The sequence below is a fragment of the Heteronotia binoei genome, chromosome 2 (assembly GCF_032191835.1).
Source record: "Heteronotia binoei isolate CCM8104 ecotype False Entrance Well chromosome 2, APGP_CSIRO_Hbin_v1, whole genome shotgun sequence".
NCBI classification, from domain to species: domain Eukaryota; kingdom Metazoa; phylum Chordata; class Lepidosauria; order Squamata; family Gekkonidae; genus Heteronotia; species Heteronotia binoei.
The window spans coordinates 3,780,750-3,801,015 of NC_083224.1; the positions used below are offsets into that span (position 1 = coordinate 3,780,750).

Here is a 20,266-nt window from a genome sequence, read left to right on the forward strand (position 1 = left end):
CTCTGCAGCCTGTGTCAGTCTTCAAGGCTAGCTTTTCTCTACACAACAGAGAGACGGGGGAAGAAAGGAAGCAGAGCACAGGTCAGGCTTTGCTGGGGGCGGGGCTAGCTTTGGCTTTTCTTGTGACCCAGTAGTGAGGCTTCCGTGGCCCGGTACTGAGTCACGACCCTGCAAATGGGAAACACTGGCCTACAGAAATTGCTTGGCATGTAGAAGTTCCCAGGGTCTTTTATGTCATTTGATAAATGGGTTTTCCATAATAGGAAACCTTTTTTCTGTTTTGTTTTGAGTCCCCCCCCCCTTTTAAAAATTTTTCCTCCTACTAATGACTGGCATCCGAGGAGATGAGCAGTGACTCACAACTCCCACCCTGCCGGAAATTTTTAGTCGTTAAGGCTTCTGGTGCCCCATACGTCACGGCCGGGAGGTCCTGACAGAGGGATCCAATTTGGACTCTTGAATGTTGAGAAGATAAGAGAAGCCATGTTGGATCAGGCCAAAAAAACCCAGGCACCATCAGTGGGGCTAGGACACTTGGAGCCCTATTAGCCAAGGAGGATAGATGGAACTCTCTGGGGCAAGTGATGCTCTTTATTCTTGGTGCTTGGGGGCACAGTGGGAGGGCTTCTAGTGTCCTGGTCCCACTGATGGACCTCCAGATGGCACCTGTTTTTTTCAACCTTTGTGTGATACAGAGTGTTGGACTGGATGGGCCATTGGCCTGATCCAACAGGGCTTCTCTTATGTTCTTATGTGACACAGAGTGTTGGATTGGATGGGCCATTGGCCTGATCCAACATGGCCCCTCTTATGTTCTTATGTGACACAGAGTGTTGGACTGGATGGGCCACTGGCCTGATCCAACAGGGCTTCTCTTATGTTCTTATGTCTAGGGCACTGATGCTCTGTATTCTTGGGGCTTGGGAGGGGGCACAGTGCGAGGGCTTCTAGTGTCCTGGCCCCACTGATGGACTTCCAGATGGCACCTGGTTTTTTTGGCCTGATCCAACATGGCTTCTCTTATGTTCTTAACGTTCATTTAAAAGGCACGAGGTCCCTTTAAATGTGATTGCCAAAACTCCCTTGGGAGTTCAATCGTGCTTGCCATACCTGGCTCCACCCCCAAAGTCCCCAGATATTTCCTGAGTCGGATTTGGCAACCCTACACAGAGTCCACCTTCCAAAGCAGCCATTTTCTTTAGTGGGAACTGAACTCTCTTTTCAGAGGGTTTGAATTGGCAGGCATCTCGTTTAACGGAGGGAGGACTAGGGATTTTTAAAAGTATTTTTAAATGAAAGGCCCCGTGGCGCAGAGTGGTAAAGCAGCAGTATTGCAGTACTGTGGTCTGAATTCTCTGCTCACGACTGAGTTCGATTCGGGCGGAAGCTGGATACAGGTAGCCCGACCAAGGTTGACTCAGTCTTCCATCCTTCCGAGGTCGGTCAAATGAGTCCCCAGCTTGCTGGGGGGAAAGTGTAATGACCGGGGAAGGCAATGGCAAACCACCCCGTAAAAACGTTGTGAAAGCAACGTCACCTCAGAGTTGGAAACGACTGGTGCTTGCAGGGGGGACCTTTCCTTTTCTTCTTCCTTAAATGAAAACAGTTTCAACTGTTATTGTAAGCACTTTGAACTATAAGGAAAGGTGAAGCTTAATGAAATGAATTGTAATCGTCCTAGGATAGGGGTGACAGGTTATTTATCACTGTAATGCTCTGTTCGTAGGACTGCCCTTGAACCTAACTCAGAAACCACAGCTAGTGCAGAACCCTGCAACACAGCTGTTAACGGGGCTCCCTCAATGGGAGCACATTCAACCGGTGCTGAAAGAGCTGCACTGGCTACCTATTGTGTTCCGTCTCCGTTGCTATTGACCTTTAAAGCCCTCTATGGTCGGGGCCCTGCCTATCTACGGGACCGCCTTTCTCCGCCTGTTCCCCAGAGAGCACTGCGTTCAGGGACACAAAACCTACCGTCTATCCCCGGGTCAAGGGAGGCCAGACTGTGTTCTACACGGGCTAGGGCAGGGGTGTCAAAGATGCGGCCCTGTGGGATCTTTCCCAATTCCACAGGGTCTGCAAAACTGAATTGTTTTGACAGGTCTTGAACCGGGAGAGGACTGCCCCCCTGCACTGCTGAGGAATTCCGATCACTGGCAGAAGAAAGAAAGATCCCGCCTACACTGAAGTTAAGCAGCACCGTAAAATGTTTTTCAATTGTTTTTATCGTTTTAAAATTGTAATTGTAGATTTTTCGACTGATTGCTAGCCGCCCTGAGTCCGCTTGCGGAGAGGGCGGGAAAAAAGTCTAAAGTAATAAGAAAGAAAAGGGAAAAGTCCCCTGTGCCAGCACCAGTCGTTTCCGACTCTGGGGTGACGTTGCTTTCACAACCTTTTCACGGCAGACTTCTTACGGGGTGGTTTGCCATTGCCTTCCCCAGTCTTTTACACTTTCCCCCCAGCAAGCTAGGGACTCATTTGACCGACCTCAGAAGGATGGAAGGCTGAGTCAACCTCGAGCCGGCGACCTGAAAAACCAGCTTCCGCCAGGGATCGAATTCAGATCGTAAACAGAGCTTAGGATTGCAGTACTTCAGCTTTAACACTCTGCACCACGGGGCTCTTAATAAGTAATCAATCAATCAATAAATCAGTGGGGGATTGGAGATGGAGGCTTGCCAACTCCAGGTGCGGAAATTCCTGGAGATTTGGGCATGGCGCCAGAGAGAGACCTCAGTGGGGTGCAGGGTGGCCAGCTGTGTGTTGGGGAAGAGCTGGAGATTTGGGGGTGGAAAGAGCTGGAGATTTGGGGGTGGAGCCAGCGGAGGAGGGAAAACTCAGTGGGGTGCAGGGTGGCCAGCTGTGTGTGGGGAAAGAGCTGGAGATTTGGGGGTGGAGCCAGCGGAGGAGGGAGACCTCAGTGGGGTGCAGGGTGGCCAGCTGTGTGTGGGGAAAGAGCTGGAGATTTGGGGGTGGAGCCAGCGGAGGAGGGAGACCTCAGTGGGGTGCAGGGTGGCCAGCTGTGTGTGGGGAAAGAGCTGGAGATTTGGGGGTGGAGCCAGCGGAGGAGGGAGAACTCAGTGGGGTGTAGGGTGGCCAGCTGTGTGTTGGGAAAGAGATGGAGATCTGGAGGTGTAGCCTGGTGAGGGAGGAGTTTGGGGAGGAGAGCTCATCAGGGCACAGGGCTATAGGGGTTGACTGCTGAAGCAGGGAATCTGATCTCTCTAGTCAACTATCGATCAGCAGCAATGCCAGGAGATCCCTCTCCATGCCCAAACTGGAGGTTGGCAACCCTGGCTGTGGTGCAATGCCATAGAGTCCATCCACTCCCCGCCCCCCCCCCCCCCAAAAAAGCATCCTTTGGTTCTGTAGCCTGGAGAGGGTGAGCTGTTTAGAGGCCCTCACCCCGCTTCAGGGTCATCAGAAAGCAGAGGGCGAGGAAAATGTCTTCGAGCACTCCATTATTCCCTAGGCAGACCAATTCCCATAGGGTATAATACAGAATTGATCTGCGGGTATCTGGGGCTCGGAGGGGGGCTCTTTTTTGCGGTTGGGGTACCAAACCTGCAGCATAGTATCCAGTGCCTCTCTCCAAAATGCCTTCCAAGTTTCAAACAGATCGCACCAGGGGGTTCAATTCTATGAGCCCCCAAAGAAAGTGCCCATATCCTTCATTTTTTCCAATGGAGGGAAGGCATTTAAAAAGGTGTGCAGTCAAATCTGGAGTACAGTGGTGCTTTTCACAGCCTTGCTCCTGGACCTGGCTCCACCCCCAAAGGCTCCTGGCTCCACCCCCAAAGTCCCCAGATATTTCTTGCATGGGACTTGGCATCCCTAATGCCAGACGCCGAACTTCACCCGCTAAGTTTCTGCCTGCCCTGCTGCAAGGCAGAGCTCTGCAAGGAAACGGGAGCAGGAGCAGGTCGGGCCGGGGCTAAAAGATGGCGCGTGGAAAGGACCGCCCATCTGCAAGGAAGGAAGGAAGGAAGGAAGGAAGGAAGGAAGGGAGCCCCCGAGAGGGAGGCCGGTGCCGCTGGGCCAGGCAGGGGGCGGGGAGGCCGGAACTGTTCGGGCGCGGAACCCAGGGGCCGGGGAGGGTTTCCCGGCGAGGGCGGCGTGCTGTGGCTGCTGCACCCGGAAGCCCTAGGGGAACGGAGCCGGCGGACTGGCAGGAAGCAGGAAGGAAGGAAGAAGGAAAGAGGGAGGGAGAGAGGAAGTCCCCGGAGGGAGGGAGGGAGGGAGGCGGGCGCGCTGTGGCTGCTGCATCCGGAGGCCCTGGGGGAACGGAGCCGGCGGACTGGTGAGTCTTGCAGCCCCCTCCTGCTGCTCTTGCACGCCGGCTCTGGCTCCCCGAAGGCAGCCCCGCTCGCTCAATGCACGGAGCCCAGCGAAAGGAGGCGGGAGGGCTTGGCAAGCAGGGAGGGCTCCGGAAGCCTGCAGGGAAGGACCCGCCTCTCCTTCCTGGGAGGGGCTTCAAGAGAGGCTGCGGGGCCCCTGACAGCAATGAGGGTCCTGTGCATTGAGGGGAGGGGCTTGTGAGTTCCCTGCATTGGATAGGGGGTTGCACTAGATGACCCTGGAGGTCCCTTCCAGCTCTAGGATTGTATGCTTTTACTGGGCTCTCCTTCCTGGGAGGGGCTTCAAGAGAGGCTGCGGGGCCCCTGACAGCAAGGAGGGTCCTGTGGATTGAGGGGGAGGGGCTTGTGAGTTTCCTACATTGTGCAAGGGGTTGGACTAGATGACCCTGGAGGTCCCTTCCAGCTCTAGGATTGTATGCTTTTACTGGGCTCTCTTTCCTGGGAGGGGTTTCAAGAGAGGCTGCGGGGCCCCTGACAGCAAGGAGGGTCCTGTGCATTGAGGGGGAGGGGCTTGTGAGTATCCTGCATTGTTTCCAAAGGATGTGAGAGATGTAAAAGGTGTGCAGTCACTTTGGAATTCAATCGTGCTTGTCACAGCCTTGCTCCTGGCTCCACCCCCAAAGCCCCCAGATATTTCTTGCATTAGCCTTGGCAACCCTAATGCCAGGCGCCGAACTTCACCCGCTGAGTTTCTGCCTGCCCTGATGCAAGGCGGAAACGCGGGATGCAAGGCCAAGCGCGGGATCTCTGCAAGGAAACGGGAGCAGGAAAAGGTCAGGTTGCGTTTTCCGGCCGGGGCTAAAAGACGGCGAATGGAAAGGACCCAGCCCCCCCCCACCTGCAAGGAAGGAAGGGAGCCCCCGGAAGGAAGGGAGGGAGGGAGGGCGGTGCCGCCGGGCCAGAACTCTTGGAGGAGGCCGGATCTCTTGGGGCGCGGAACCCAGGGGCCGGGGAGGGTTTCCCGGCGTGCTGTGGAGCAACGGACTGACAGGCAGGAAGGAAGAGAGGAGGGAGGAGGAAGGGAGTCCCCGGGAGGAAAAAAGGAAGAACCGAACCCGAGGGAGCTAGAGAGGCCGGTGCCGCCGGGCCAGGCAGGGGGCGGGGAGGCCGGAACTCTTGGGGGGGGAACCCAGGGGCCGGGGAGGGTTTCCCGGCGAGGCCGGCGTGCTGTGGCTGCTGCACCCGGAGGCCCTGGGGGAACGGAGCCGGCGGACTGGTGAGTCTTGCAGCCCCCTCCTGCTGCTCTTGCACGCCGGCTCTGGCTCCCCGAAGGCAGCCCCGCTCGCTCAATGCACGGAGCCCAGCGAAAGGAGGCGGGAGGGCTTGGCAAGCAGAGAGGGCTCCGGAAGCCTGCAGGGAAGGACCCGCCTCTCCTTCCTGGGAGGGGCTTCAAGAGAGGCTGCGGGGCCCCCTGACAGCAGTGAGGGTCCTGTGCATTGAGGGGAGGGGCTTGTGAGTTCCCTGCATTGTGCAGGGATTTGGGCTAGATGACCCTGGAGATCCCTTCCAGCTCTAGGATTCTGTGCTTTAACTGGGCTTCCTGGGAGGGGTTTCAACAGAGCCTGGATGGCCCCCTGACAGCAATGAGGGTCCTGTGGATTGAGGGGAGGGGCTTGTGAGGTCCATGCATTGTGCAGGGGTTGGACTAGATGACCTTGGAGGTCCCTTCCAACTCTAGGATTCTGTGCTTTAACTGGGCTCCCCTTCCTGGGAGGGGTTTCAAGAGAGGCTGCGGGGGCCCCTGACAGCAAGGAGGGTCCTGTGGATTGAGGGGAGGGGCTTGTGAATTCCTTGCATTGTGCAGGGGGTTGGACTAGATGACCCTGGAGATCCCTTCCAACTCTAGGATTCTGTGCTTTAACTGGGCTCTCCTTCCTGGGAGGGGTTTCAAGAGAGGCTGCGGGGGCCCCTGACAGCAATGAGGGTCCTGTGGATTGAGGGGAGGGGCTTGTGAGTTCCCTGCATTTTGCAGGGGGTTGGACTAGATGAACCTGGAGGTCCCTTCCAGATCTTGGATTCTATGCTTTAACTGGGCTTCCTGGGAGGGGTTTCAAGAGAGGCTGCATGGCCTCCTGACAGCAATGAGGGTCCTGTGGATTGAGGGGAGGGGCTGGTGAGTTTCCTGCATTCTGCAGGGGTTGGATTAGATGACCCTGGAGGACCCTTCCAGCTCTAGGATTCTATGCTTTAACTGGGCTCTCCTTCCTTGGAGGTTTTTCAACAGAGGCTGCGTGGCCCTCTGACAGCAATGAAGGTCCTGTCGATTTAGGGTGAGGGGCTTGTGAGTTCCTTGCATTGTGCAGGGGGTTGGACTAGATGTCCCTGGAGGTCCCTTCCAACTCTAGGTTTCTATGCTTTAACTGGGCTCTCCTTCCTGGGAGGTGTTTCAAGAGAGGCTGCATGGCCCTCTGACAGCAATGAGGATCCTGTGAATTTAGGGGGAGAGGCTTGTGAGTTCCCTGCATTGTGCAGAGAGCTGGAGTAGATGACCCTCGAGATCCCTTCCAACTCTAGGATTCTGTGCTTTAACTGGGCTCTCCTTCCTGGGAGGTTTTCCAACAGAGGCTGCATGGCCCTCTAACCGCAATGAGGGTCCTGTGGATTCAGAATGTAAGCTTTGGTGTGCTAGAAGCACCCTTCAGCACTGAATAAGACTTTGTTGGTCTTAAAGGTGCCACTTGACTCTTGCTTTGTTCTGCTGCTGCTTCAGACCAACACGGCTGCCCGCCTGGAGCTCTCTCCTCTGTGGACTTAGCATTAGCAATATAACAGAAATGCAGGGATCTCCTTGCTTCCTTGTGGATCCCTTCTCAGAAGCAGGGTGGCCCTGACACTCGGTTTATAGGAAGCTTACGAGACTCCTTTCTCTGGGAATCAGAATCTCTCGGCGCTCTGTCGGCTTTGCTGTTCAATACCCAAACAAGAGGAAGCCATGTGAAAGTAAAGAAGAAAAGCACAAATGCTCATAGCCACACCAGCTGTAAATATAGCAGTGTATTGAAAAATACTGAATACAGAACAATATGTAAAAGTCTTACAGTGCTTGCAAATGGGTAACAATTCAGATCCCGTACAGTTTTTGCATACAAAATTTCCTTGCAGGCCAGGAAAAAATACAAACGGTCAGAAGCACAAAGTCCAAAGAGACACTTGTCTGTTTCAGGGAACTCCCCTTCCTTTTCTTGTGCGAAAGTTGTAGTCTGGTGAAATTAACTCTGTGATCTCCGGACACAATATTTTGTATGCCAACATGCATGGGATTTGAATAGCTCTCACTCGGCTTGACTTCGCGAACGAAGATTTAAGAAAGGTGCAGTAGTCCACGTCTGTTGCAGGCTCGCTGGTGGCTGACAAGACCAATGCGGGACAGGCAGGTCCAGCCACAGTGGCTGCAGGGAAAAGTCTGATTTGAGGTTGGTGCTGTATCAGTCCACCTTTTCTAGGCCCCTCTCCATGCGGAGCAAGCAGTGCTGTCCCTAAATAAGGCTGCTTGGTTGTTCAGGGTGCTGCCGAAAAATGCTTTCGTCTCCGGGTCAGCATCAGGCGACCAATACCCTGAACCGCCTACATGCAGGATCGGGACTGCGGCTTCCAGTGGCATCTTCCACCTGCCATTTCGCCCCTTGCCCATCGCTGCAGGACTTGGTATGTTGTGGGTTGTGGATGTGGACATGCTCTTCAGGCCTGCGCAGAGGAATTTTTAGGTGAAGCGCAGTGTGCGCAGTACTGGCTCCACCCTTTCACCATGGGGTCATCTGCCATGGCCCAGTAAGCCAGGACGCCGGCAGCGAGTCCTCCAGGTGGTAGATGTTACAATTTGAATAGCTACCCATTTGCAAACACTGGAATACTTTTACACATTTGGCTTTCCTATTCTGCAAGGACCACACCTGTGCCAGTGAGTTTGATTTACAGTCAAGAACTTATTAGTGCAAGTAATACAAATATGATTAAGCAATGGTGCTTCCTTGCTATTCCTATTAAATCCCACACTTACAGAGCCTTTTCCAAGAAATTTCATGCTTCAGAAGCTTTTCATTCTTCAGTAGTTTTGGCTAATTTTGAATAGTGTTTGAGTTCAGTGGCACCTGAACTGAGGGAGGGACGATGGCTCAGTGGTAGAGCATCTGCTTGGGAAGCAGAAGGTCCCAGATTCAATCCCTGGCATCTCCAAAAAAGGGTCCAGGCAAAGAGGTGAAAAACCTCAGCTTGAGACCCTGGAGAGCCGCTGCCGGTCTGAGAAGACAATACTGACTTTGATGGACCGAGGGGGGTCTGATTCAGTATAAGACAGCTTCATATGTTCACCTTTGAGACCAACAGTTTTATCCAAGGTATAAGCTTTTGTGTGAACGCACACTTCCTCAGATACACCGAAATGTCCATACCTATAGGTAAAGAAGGTGAGCAGCAGATTAGCATACAATATGATGAAGATGTTTAAGAGATGCGAGGACCCAACAGGAATAACATGGTTAGTTTATATGGTCCTCATTTGCTTGGATCGAATACTGGGCCAGGGGAAACAGGGAAGTAAATAAATATATGGAAACTGGAGACTGATGTGTAAATGTACCCTTCTTAATTGTGGAGTGCTGAGAGTCATTAACTGAGACCCTGTTGTTCTGTCATGATCTGCAATCCTGCAACTGCACTGAGAGTTTCCTTCTAGCTGAAAGGAGAGCCCTGAGGAGCTGGTTTTCAGCCTCCCCCAAATACCTCTTTGCTGGACATCTAACCAGGATCTGACCAAGTGAGCCCCACCGTTCAAAGGGGGGCTCGCTCCATGGTTTTTGGAAGAGACGCTCTTGCCTAATAGTTCAGGTCTATGCAGGGGATAGAGGCAATGGTGAAGGGGGTCACCAGTCCCTGTGGTCCTCTGGGGGCTTCAGTTTACCTTATGATTTATCCCCTGGGACAGACTGAACCAATGTAATGAGAGGTTAAGCTTGTAACATCCTTAAAGAGCTAAACAGAGACAGTGAACTTTCCCAAAAGAATGAGGGAGACGTATCTAAAATAGTTTGGTATGTTTTATAGCAAAATGGAAATAAACCTGATCTACAAACCACAAGAAGCACTTTTGCTCTGATCCACTGGGGCAATTCTCATTTGCTTTCCTTGTGACATTTAACTGTCTGTGTCTCTCTTTACCCCTCCCCAGAAAGAAACCTTTCTTCATAGCCAACTCACTAAAGGGACATTGACACAGACGGAGAAAAGCAAGGAGATGGAAGAGCAGGACCCAGAAGGACCTGGAGCTTGGAAGATGGCAAGCAGAGGCCCCCGTCCCACCCAAGCTGAGAGCAACGTTGAATTCTGGGAAAGCCCTGTGCCAGAGAACCTGCCAAAGGACACCATGACCTCAGACGCACATTTCCAACGCTTCACGCAGTTCCGCTACCATGAGGCTGATGGGCCCCGAGAGGTTTGCAGCCAGCTCCATCGCCTTTGCAACCACTGGCTGAAGCCGGAGAGGCGCACCAAGAAGCAGGTCCTGGACATGATGGTTCTGGAGCGGTTCTTGGCCCTCCTGCCCCAGGAAATGCAGTGCTGGGTCAGAGGATGTGGGCCGGAGAGCAGTTCCCAGGCGGTGGCCTTGGCCGAAGGTTTCCTCCTGAGTCAGGCAGAGGAGAAGAGGCAGCCAGAGCAGCAGGTGAGGGGGTTTCCTCCGGCTACGTCCAATTCAATATCTGGCCTTATCTAAGGTTTCCCTGAGGGAAATTTGTCCAAGAGTTAATCCTCCAAATGGGAGATTTAAATCCCTCCTTCAGCAGCCTCTTCTAGTAGATAATTTCTGCTCCCTCCAGATAAGTGACCAGGTCGGCTGATGGAAGGGTGCAGAGTCTGGGAGTGGGGCAGGATCCAGTGCATGGTCTCTCCATCCCATCTCTTATCCATTTCAGATGTGGGGACCATCAGTGAAGGCAGAAGCTGCATTCTCTGGGGCAGACGGAGCTTCCTTGGAGCAAGGGCAGAGGGCGCAGGCCCAGGAGGGTGCCCAAGATGCCCTCTCCTCTGGTAAGGACTCTTTGTGCCTGGAGGCGATTGGGGCACCCCGTGAATGTGATGGGGAGAGCATTAAGGTCACAGCGCTGGAAACCAGTTCCTAGAGGCCAAGAATCAAAGGGGAGATTTGGCTTCTGTGCCTGTGCTTATAGGGACATCTGAGGGGCCACTGTGGGAAACAGGATTGTGCAATTGGGATGACAGGGTGTGGCCGGAACCCCAGGAGATTTGGGGAGGCCTTGGTGTGAAGCTTGGCCCGGATAGTACCCTAGATCAGGGGCGTCAAACTCCTTCGTTAGGAGGGCTGGAGCTGACAGAAATGGGACTTTGTGGGGCCAGGCCTTTTATGTCATAAAATATATTGCCAGATAGTGGAGATATAAACTTTATAACAGACGTAGACAAACACAGTTAAAGATATTATTTTTAAACTTAAAATACAAATTTACTTAAAACTCTTCCAGTATATTGTTTGTTGGAAAGGTGGGGGAACAGTGAAATTTGGCAGTGCAGTTTTTAAAATAAAACATCAAGAAAAGGCACAAAGGGTATGACTCTGTGGAAACAGTGAAATGGCATTGTAAGCTTCTCCCCCACCCCCAAGTCTACTCAGGTTGGCAATGGCTTTCCAGTACAATATCCCCCTTTGGCTGTGGGTTCCCACATTAGAGTACTCACTAGATTAGAGCCATTCAACAGATAAGCTGGCTGAAAGCATCAACATTTTGTTTGCAGGGACACAACTCCAGGAAGCATGAGTTTGAGCTGCCTGTAGGAACTCTGAAAATGTAACCCTCTCCACTCCATTTAAAACCATTGCAGAGCAAAGAGAAAGCTACAAGGAAAACATGGAACGGAGCTTAAAATCCACCACCCGTTTTCCTTTTAGCAGCCAGCAAAGAAAGGCAGGAAGAGCTGGGAACTGAGAATCAACCTGCGAGCTTCAAAGAGGGATTCAAAGAGCTTTTAAAGCTCCAAACTGAAGGAGACTCTGCCTCAGAGCTTCAAAGAACCTGAGAACTGAAAGGGAGGTAGTCTTAGAAGTTCAAAGGGTAAAGACAAGAGGGGGCAGAAAAGAGCTCCGTGGGTCTGATCGAAGCCCTGGGCGGGTCGCTTCTGGCACACGCTCCAAGTGTTCGACACCCCTGCGCTGGATTCTCCAGAAATGCTCCAGTGACATCTGGGATTTGGGCTGAACATGATGGTGACATTTCATGCAACGTCATTTCCACCCCTATCTATATCCACCCCCAGCCCAGACTCAAGGGTCCAGGCGGCAGAAGAATGGGATTCCTGGGTTTGTGCTCTGATCCAGCAGGAATGCTGTAACTCTAGGAAGTCCAGAGTTCCCAGGGCACGTTTGAAGGGAGTGCTACTGGAGTCTTCCTTGACAATGGAGGCCCAGATAGCAGCCACTGCCAAATCCTCCTTTTTTCATCTTAGGCGGGCGAGACCGTTGGCTCCCTTCCTAGAGCGCAACAACCTGGCAACAGTGATCCATGCAATGGTCACCTTGAGGTTAGACTACTGTAATGCCCTGTACATGTGGCTGCCAGCCCAGACTCAAGGGTCCAGGCAGCAGAAGAATGGGATTCCTGGCTTTGGTATCTGATCCAGCAGGGATGCTGTAACTTTAGGAACTCCAGAGTTCCCAGGGCACGTTTGAAGTCTGAAATATGTTGGCAGAGGTTTTCACCCCGAGCCTCATGGGTATTTCTCTTCTGCCTCTCCCAGGATTTAGTAAAAAATGTGAAAGAATGTGTTGAGTGTACACAGGGCTTGTCTCAGAATCCTGGGGAGGGGGTGCGTGAAGCAGGGAGTGACAAAGCAAATGGAATAAGAAGTCAAACACCCTCCCTTCTTCCTTTCTGTTATGAACAGGCAGTGGAGAGACGCTGTTCAGCCGCTGTCTTTCTGGAGGTGTGGAAACGGCTGCTTTACCTCCAGTCCAGGTAGGGGAGATGAGCGGGAGACAGCCTGGGTCCCCCTTCTTTCTCGGGTAGGGGGGGCTTCTGCTCCCACAGTTCCTACAATGGTCCAGATGAGAGAGGATCTAAATCCAGCTCCCTTTCCCATGCCAAGCCGTATATCCTGTTCCGTCCCAGATTCCTCCCTTCCAGTGTGCAATGTCTGTCCTGCATAGAACACGCTTCCTTGGGAGGTTGTGGGCTCTCCTTCCTTGGAGGTTTCTTTATTTTATTTAGTTATTTTGCGGATTTCTAGTCCGCCCTTTCCCAAGTCGGATTCAGGGAAGATTACAATATAATGAAATAATTAAATCACACAATAAGACAGTTAAAATTAAACAGTTAAAACCATTAAAAAGAAAGAAAATAAGGCAGATGGCTAGATGGCCATCTGACAGCAATGAAGATCCTGTGAATGTAGGGGGAGGGGTTTGTGAGTTTCCTGCATTGTGCAGGGGGTTGGACTAGAGGACCCTGGAGGTCCCTTCCAACTCTAGGATTTTGTGATCGCTGACGAGGGAATCTGCTTTTTCTTTCAGTGCCCCGTTTCCTTTGAGGAGGTTTCTGTCTGCTTCACCCCAGGAGAGTGGGCCCTGCTGGATCCGGGCCAGAGGACTCTCTACAGGGAAGTCATGCGGGAGAACTATGGAAGCGTCATCTCTCTGGGTAAGGAGCTTTCAAAAGGGCCAAAGGTGTGAGTTGGTGCCCCTGGGATGATGCAGGAATCAAACTGTTGAACAGCAATACATCATGTTGAGGCCTTTCCAGCTTTGGTGAGGGGCGACTGAGACCAGTGTTGTGGCCGTCACCGAAGCCTGAGAAGGTGTCCCGGATAACAATGTTTGGTAAAACCTTTTTGGAGAAACCATATAATCTTTTTGTACATTACAACAGCACAAGAAAGGTCCATTCTCACATTAAAATATTACGAGAGAGGCAGGCCTGTAGCTAAGGGAGGCCGCAGGGGGGGAAGGCCCCTCTACCCAACCCCCCTCAACAAGTATTGTCCCTCCTTTCCCCGCCGCTCTTGCGGCCCCTGATCTCTGCGCCGCTGCTCTTTCAGCCCTCGCCCGATCTCCGCAATGCTGGTCTGGCTGCCCCCGCCCGATCTCCCCGCCGCTGCTCTTGCGGCCCCCTCCCAAACTCTCCGCCGCTTTTCTGGTGGCCCCCACTTTCATCACCGCTCTTGCAGCCCCCACCTGAATTCCTCACTGCTGCTCCGCAGCCCCCCCCCACCAATTTTTTTTTCCTCTGGGGCCCCTCCCCCAGAACTTTTCTGGCTACGGGCCAGTAGAGAGGTCCAGTGAGCCTCTCAGATTTAGATGAGATATAGGCTCATTTTGTCAATGAACTTCTTCCTCAAGAGTAGTCCTTATTTCTTTCAGGGTTGTCAGCCTCTTGTAACAATTGAATGTAAATGCTCTTCTGCAACATCTGTTTTTCTCAAGTTCTCTCATCCTGGGGTAAACCAGGGCGATAACAACAGGACACACCACAAAGCTGAATGGAAATAGATAATTTTTAAATTTTAAGATATTGTTAATTGTTGGTAAAAACTTACCACTCAGTCCCACCTAAGTGTATATATGTATTTATTTGGAGCTTAAACCAGTCCTGAACCACTTCTTTAATCAGATACAAAAGCCTTCTGGAGCTTGCTGGCAAATTGCTCTCTACAATATTTTTATTAGGAGCAAGCCATTCCTTTTGATGGCAGAAAGCAAGCTCCAAAGGGATTGAATGGTAAGTTTCTGGGTGCACATTGGACCTTTCTTGTAATATTGTAATGTGAGAATGGAACTTTTTGTGCTGTTGTAATATACAAAAAAAATTATGGTTTTTCTAAAAGGAAAGGAAAGGTCCCCTATGCAAGCACCAGTCATTTCCGACTCTAGGGTGACGTTGCTTTCACAATGTTTTCACAGCAGACTTTTTACGGGGTGGTTTGCCGTTGCCTTCCCTATTCTTTTACACTTTCCCCCCAGCAAGCTGGGTACTCATTTTATCGACCTCAGAAGGATGGAAGGCTGAGTCAACCTTGAGCCAGCTACCTGAATCCAGCTTCCGCCAGAATGGAACTCAGGTCGTCAGTAGAGAGTTCAGACTGCAGTACTGCTGCTTTACCACTCTGCGCCACGGGGCTGCTTTCTAAAAAGGTTTTACTAAACATTGCTAGCCACTACACCGCACTGTTTGTTTCTCTTGTTGTGTGTAATGTGAAGTGTGATCCCGTTTTGTTGGTGTTACTGAAAAGGTGTCCCATCCAGAGGTAAAGGTGGAGAGAAAGAGAACGTGAGAGAGAATCCGGAAGGGGCCAGATCCTCATTTCTCTGCTGCTTACATTTACAACACCCCCTCCCCCCCTGGATGGGATTACAAACATCCCCTTTGACTGTGACCTGGAAAAGATCCTGTCAAGAACCCAAGCCTGGGTCCCCCTGGTATTATACTTCTACCTCTGTAGTGTCAGGTGGTCTGAATGACCCAATCGAGGGTCCTCCCTGATGGAATCTTCCAGAAGCTGTCAGCACCCCCTAACTCCTGGTTACACAAGTGGATACAGGTTCTCAGGATTCACCAAAGCCAGCCTTGAGAAAAATAAGGTTGGGGGACGGGGTGAAATCATCAACATCTGCAAGTCAGACACACCATTTAATACTCACATTAACCCTTGAGGGGAACTAGGCTGCTTTGCCTCACAGATCTGTCCCTCTTACGCTGGCTGGGATTGCGGGCTAAAATCCTGACCATGATTCCAGAAGAATTTTTACTCTTGAAGTTATTTCCTTCCCGATAGAAGAATGATTACTTTTTCTTTCTCTCTGTCTGCAAATGAAGCCAGAAGTATAAGAGAGACTTTGGTGGAGAAAGACAATCGCCTTACATCCAAAGAAAAGCTGGGGAGTTTCTCAAGAGGATCTCAAGAGCATATTTCCTCCCCAAATGAGCTGTCTGACAGTAAGTATCATTCAGTTAGGCCAAGAAAGAGGCAAGGCATAGCCATGGGGGAGTTTGGATTGACTTCAGAGCAACATTTAGTTATTTATTTTATTTTTATTTCTTGCACTTGTATCCCGCCCTCCCCAAACGGGCTCACGGCGGCTAACAACAGTCACAATTTGATGAAAGATTCAACTTATAACAATAAAACATTATTAAAACATTCAAATATTAAAACAGTTTAAATGCAGCTCAGATGGCGCGCTCTGTCTGTTTTGAATTAATTTCTGATGCTCTTGTGGGGTAGATAGTACACACCCCCATAGATGTTAAAAGTACCTCCGTTTAGTTGTTAAAAACCTTGTTGTGATAAATCCCGCAGGGCCCTGGTCTCCTCAGGAAGGGCCTTCCAGAGGGCAGGCGCAGCCACGGAAAAGGCTCTTGCCCTTGTAGTGGTCAAACGGGCCTCCTTTAGCCCGGGGATCTTTAACAGATTTAACGAGCTTCGTCGTAGTGCTCTCTGGGGCTCGTGTGGGGAAAGGCGGTCCAGAAAGTAGACAGGTCCCAAGCCATATAGGGCTTTAAAGGTCATAACCAGCACTTTGAACTGGGCTCGGAAAACTACAGAGAACCTGTGCAGCGTCTCCACTGCAGGTTGGTACAATCACACAGCCCGCTGCGGGGGGGAGGAGTCCTTCTGGGGATGTCAAGAAGACAAAGATATTGGATTTATATCTCGCCCTATACTCTGAATCTCAAGACTCTCAGAGAGGTCACAATCTCCTTTACCTTTCCCCCCGCACCACAACAGACACCCTGTGAGATGGGTGGGGCTGAGAGAGCTCTCCTCAGAAGCTGCCTTTTCAAGGACAGCTCTGCAAGAGCTATGGCTGACCCAAGGGCATTCCAGCAGCTACAAGTGGAAGAGTGGGGAATGAAACCCCGTTCTCCCAGATAAGACTCCGCACACTTCAGCACTACACCAAACTGGCTCTGGAGGAGACAAGGAATAGCCATGGGGGATTTTGGATTGAGTTCAGAGCAACATTCAGTTGGTACAATCACACAGCCCACTGCAGGGACAGGAGGCCTTCTGGGGACTGGGACTTGTAGGGTCAGGAGCTCCCTCTGAGCAAGAGCTCAGGTGTGGCTCTCGTAGGGATGAGGTATCCTGAAAGACTAGATATCTGGGGAGGGTGACAGAGAGGTTAAGATCAGGTAAACCAAAGGAGGCCGAAGGGCCCTCAGTCCTTTCCTCCTGCAGTAACATCGATGCCTTTAGAACTTACCTGCCCTCCAGTTGTTAATGGGATCTCTCTTCTTATTCCAGCCCAGGATGATCAGAGCAATGAGGAGGGTGAGAAACTGGATCAGCAGTTGCCAGATCGAGTTGAAAAGGTGGACTTGAAAGAAAACATCAGGAATCCAGGAAGACCTAAGAGAAAGAAAGGCAGCCATACAGCTGAGAAGAGAGATGGAAGACGACATAATGCACGTTTTCCAAAGCAGAGGATAATGAGGGCAAGTACATCCGTTCAGTGTGTAAAGTACTTCAAAACCAGATCACAGCTCCCTCTGCACCAAAGACAACGAAGAGGGGAGAAACCATTTGAATGCACAGAGTTTGGAAGGAGATTCAGTGAGAGAGGGAATCTTCACAAGCATCAGAGCATCCACAAAGGGGAGAGATCTTTTGACTGTTTAGAAAGTGAAAAGAGAAATAGTCAGAGTGGCCATCTTCAAAGTCATCAGAGAACTTACACACGGGAGAGACCTTTTGAATGCTCAGAGTGTGGAAAGAGATTCAGTCGGAGTGACTCTCTTCAAAGTCATCAGAGAACCCACACAGGGGAGAGACCTTTTGAATGCTCAGAGTGTGGAAAGAGATTCAGTCGGAGTTGCAATCTTCAAAAGCATCAGAGAACCCACACAGGAGAGAGACCTTTTGAATGCTCGGAGTGTGGAAAGAGATTCAGTCAGAATGGTCATCTTCAAAGTCATCAGAGAACCCACACAGGGGAGAGACCTTTTGAATGCTCAGAGTGTGGGAAGAGATTCAGTCGGAGTTTCAGTCTTCAAAGTCATCAGAGAACCCACACAGGGGAGAGACCTTTTGAATGCTCAGAGTGTGGAAAGAGATTCAGTCACAGTGGCAGTCTTCAAAGTCATCAGAGAGCCCACATAGGGGAGAGACCTTATGAATGCTCAGAGTGTGGAAAGAGTTTCAATCACAGTGGCAGTCTTCAAAGGCATCAGAGAACCCACACAGGGGAGAGACCTTTTGAATGCTCACAGTGTGGAAAGAGATTCAGTGAGAGAGGGAATCTTCACAAGCATCAGAGAATCCACAAAGGAGAGAGACCTTTTGACTGTTTAGAAAGTGAAAAGAGAAACAGTCAGAACGGCATTCTTCAAAATCATCATAGAACCCACACAGGGGAGAGACCTTTTGAATGCTCAGAGTGTGGAAAGAGGTTCAATAAGAGACGGAATCTTCAGAGGCATCATAGAACTCACACAGGGGAGAGACCTTTTGAATGCTCAGAGTGTGGAAAGAGATACAGTCAGAGTGGCACTCTTCAAAGGCATCAGAGAACCCACACAGGAGAGAGACCTTTTGAATGCTCAGAGTGTGGAAAGAGATTCAGTCACAGTGGCAATCTTCAAAGTCATCAGAGAACCCACACAGGGGAGAGACCTTTTGAATGCTCAGAGTGTGGAAAGAGATTCAGTGAGAGACGGACTCTTCAGATGCATCAGACAACCCACACGGGGGAGAGACCTTTTGAATGCTCAGAGTGTGGAAAGAGATTCAGTCACAGTAGCCATCTTCAAAGCCATCAGACAACTCACACACGGGAGAGATCTTTTGAATGCTCAGAGTGTGGAAAGCGGTTCAGTGAGAGACGGAATCTTCAGAGGCATCATAGAACTCACACAGGGGAGAGACCTTTTGAATGCTCAGAGTGTGGAAAGAGATTCAGTCACAGTGGCAGTCTTCAAAGTCATCAGAGAACCCACACAGGGGAGAGACCTTTTGAATGCTCAGAGTGTGGAAAGAGATTCAGTCGGAGTGGCTATCTTCAAAGTCATCAGAGAACCCACACACGGGAGAGACCTTTTGAATGCTCAGAATGTGGAAAGAGATTCAGTCAGGGTGGCAGTCTTCAAAAGCATCAGAGAACCCACACAGGGGAGAGACCTTTTGAATGCTCAGAGTGTGGAAAGAGATTCAGTCAGAATGGTCATCTTCAAAGTCATCAGAGGACCCACACAGGGGAGAGACCTTTTGAATGCTCAGAGTGTGGGAAGAGATTCAGTCACAGTGGCAGTCTTCAAAGTCATCAGAGAACCCACACAGGGGAGAAACCTTTTGAATGCTCAGAGTGTGGAAAGAGATTCAGTCGGAGTGGTCATCTTCAAAGTCATCAGAGAACCCACACAAGGGAGAGACGTTTTGAATGCTGAGAGTGTGGAAAGAGATTCAGTCGGAGTGGCAGTCTTCAAAGTCATCAGAAAACCCACCCAACTGAGAGACATTTTCAATGCTCAGAGCATGGAAACAGATTTAGTCAGAGTGACACTCTTCAGCGACACCAAAACCCCCAAAGAATAGAAACCATGTAATTGCTTAGCCTGTTAAAGCAGCTTTTATCTTATTTTATAACTAAAAAAGAGCCACAATCCGTATAAAGAACTGGCACTATATAAACTATTGTAGAAAGCTTGAATGTACACAGAAATGTTAGTGTAACCAGGAAGAAATATTTAAAAATGCTCTAAATATGTAAGAAACTTGAGCCGTGTTTGAAGCTTTCATATACATCCCACTACTGCATATGGTATTAGAAGGACACCAGACTCTTCTTCCAGGCGGTTGGCAACCCTAGATTGTTTATTAATCTCAGAAAACAAAGCTGAACTAAGGAATGTTCATAGGTTGTTTAAGAGATTATTATGCGTATCAGGTATATGAGACTTATACTCCTTATACATAGCTATCTGGTCCTTTGAAATTAGTTTTAATAAGTTGATGAATACTGCTATGAAATTATTGTAAATTACTATATTATTATTGTAAACAGTAATTTTTTTCCCATCTGATTGTGGGGGCTGGGGTGAACAGAAGTATCATTTGTTATTGAAGTTTGTTCCCTCTCACATGTCTGACCTGCAACACAAATTGTAAGTTGCTTTGGCTCCAGCTACCAAAGGAATGCTTTTCTAACCATCTGTGAAGTATTCCAGCTGGGGCTTTGGTGTGTTCTCCCTAAGCATCCTACACCTGCAAATGATACTTTATCTTTTGGCCTTGATTGGGTGGCAGGCTCTTTAATGCTGCTGGAGGCCTTCCTTTAGGGAAATTAGCCTTTTACCCTCCTGGTCACCTGGGTCTGAGAGCTTGAAACTTTCTGTCTCGGAGATTCAGCAAGATGGCGCAGTGACACGGAACGAAGTCCCATAGCTGGTGGGAACGTTCTGTATTTGCAAGCCTCAGAGGGGACCTCCTTTGGTGGGTACCCCTTAAAGGAGTGTCAGATGACACACCGCAGCCAGGAGAGCTGGTGGAAATTTGAGGGAAGCAGCGGAGGCTTCTCCTCACGTCTCCAACCTTTCTCTAGGCAGAGGCTGCAAGTGCTTCTAGCAGTAACTGGGCTGCTGAAAAAGGAGCATGAAGGACCAAGCGAAGCTCCATCAAATCATCTCAAGGTCTGACTTTTATCTAGAATATGGGCAGTAGGAAGGAGTAGAAATACCTACCTACTGGCAGCTGACAGAGAGGGCGGTGTGGTGAAGAGACGAACGATGGCGGAGAATAGGAGGAAGACGGAGACGACCAGAATGGTGACGGGGTGAATGAGGTAGAGGCGGAGCGACAAGAAAAACACAGAAAATTGTGGCGAGCTTGGAGAAAGTGAATGAAGAGGTGGAGAGTCGAGAGGTGGGAGACAGATGGGAAAGCTCAAGGTTGTGAGTGGAGGGATTGATGGC

General features: G+C 50.5%; 1 protein-coding gene and 1 pseudogene across 1 annotated transcript in view; both read left to right on the top strand.

Annotated features, from left to right (window-relative positions):
* The window catches only part of LOC132590265 (oocyte zinc finger protein XlCOF6.1-like), a gene marked incomplete at its 3' end in the record, with an annotated part of 34,034 nt that extends 16,621 nt beyond the window's left edge, over positions 1 to 17,413 (top strand). The window contains exon 4 of the mRNA XM_060263278.1: positions 16,980 to 17,413. Coding sequence (XP_060119261.1) covers positions 16,980 to 17,413 — 434 coding nt within the window. The remainder of the gene's footprint in view (positions 1 to 16,979) is intronic.
* A 58-nt stretch (positions 17,414 to 17,471) lies between these two features.
* LOC132590272 (zinc finger protein OZF-like) lies at positions 17,472 to 19,990 on the top strand (annotated as a pseudogene).
* Positions 19,991 to 20,266: the final 276 nt, after the last annotated feature.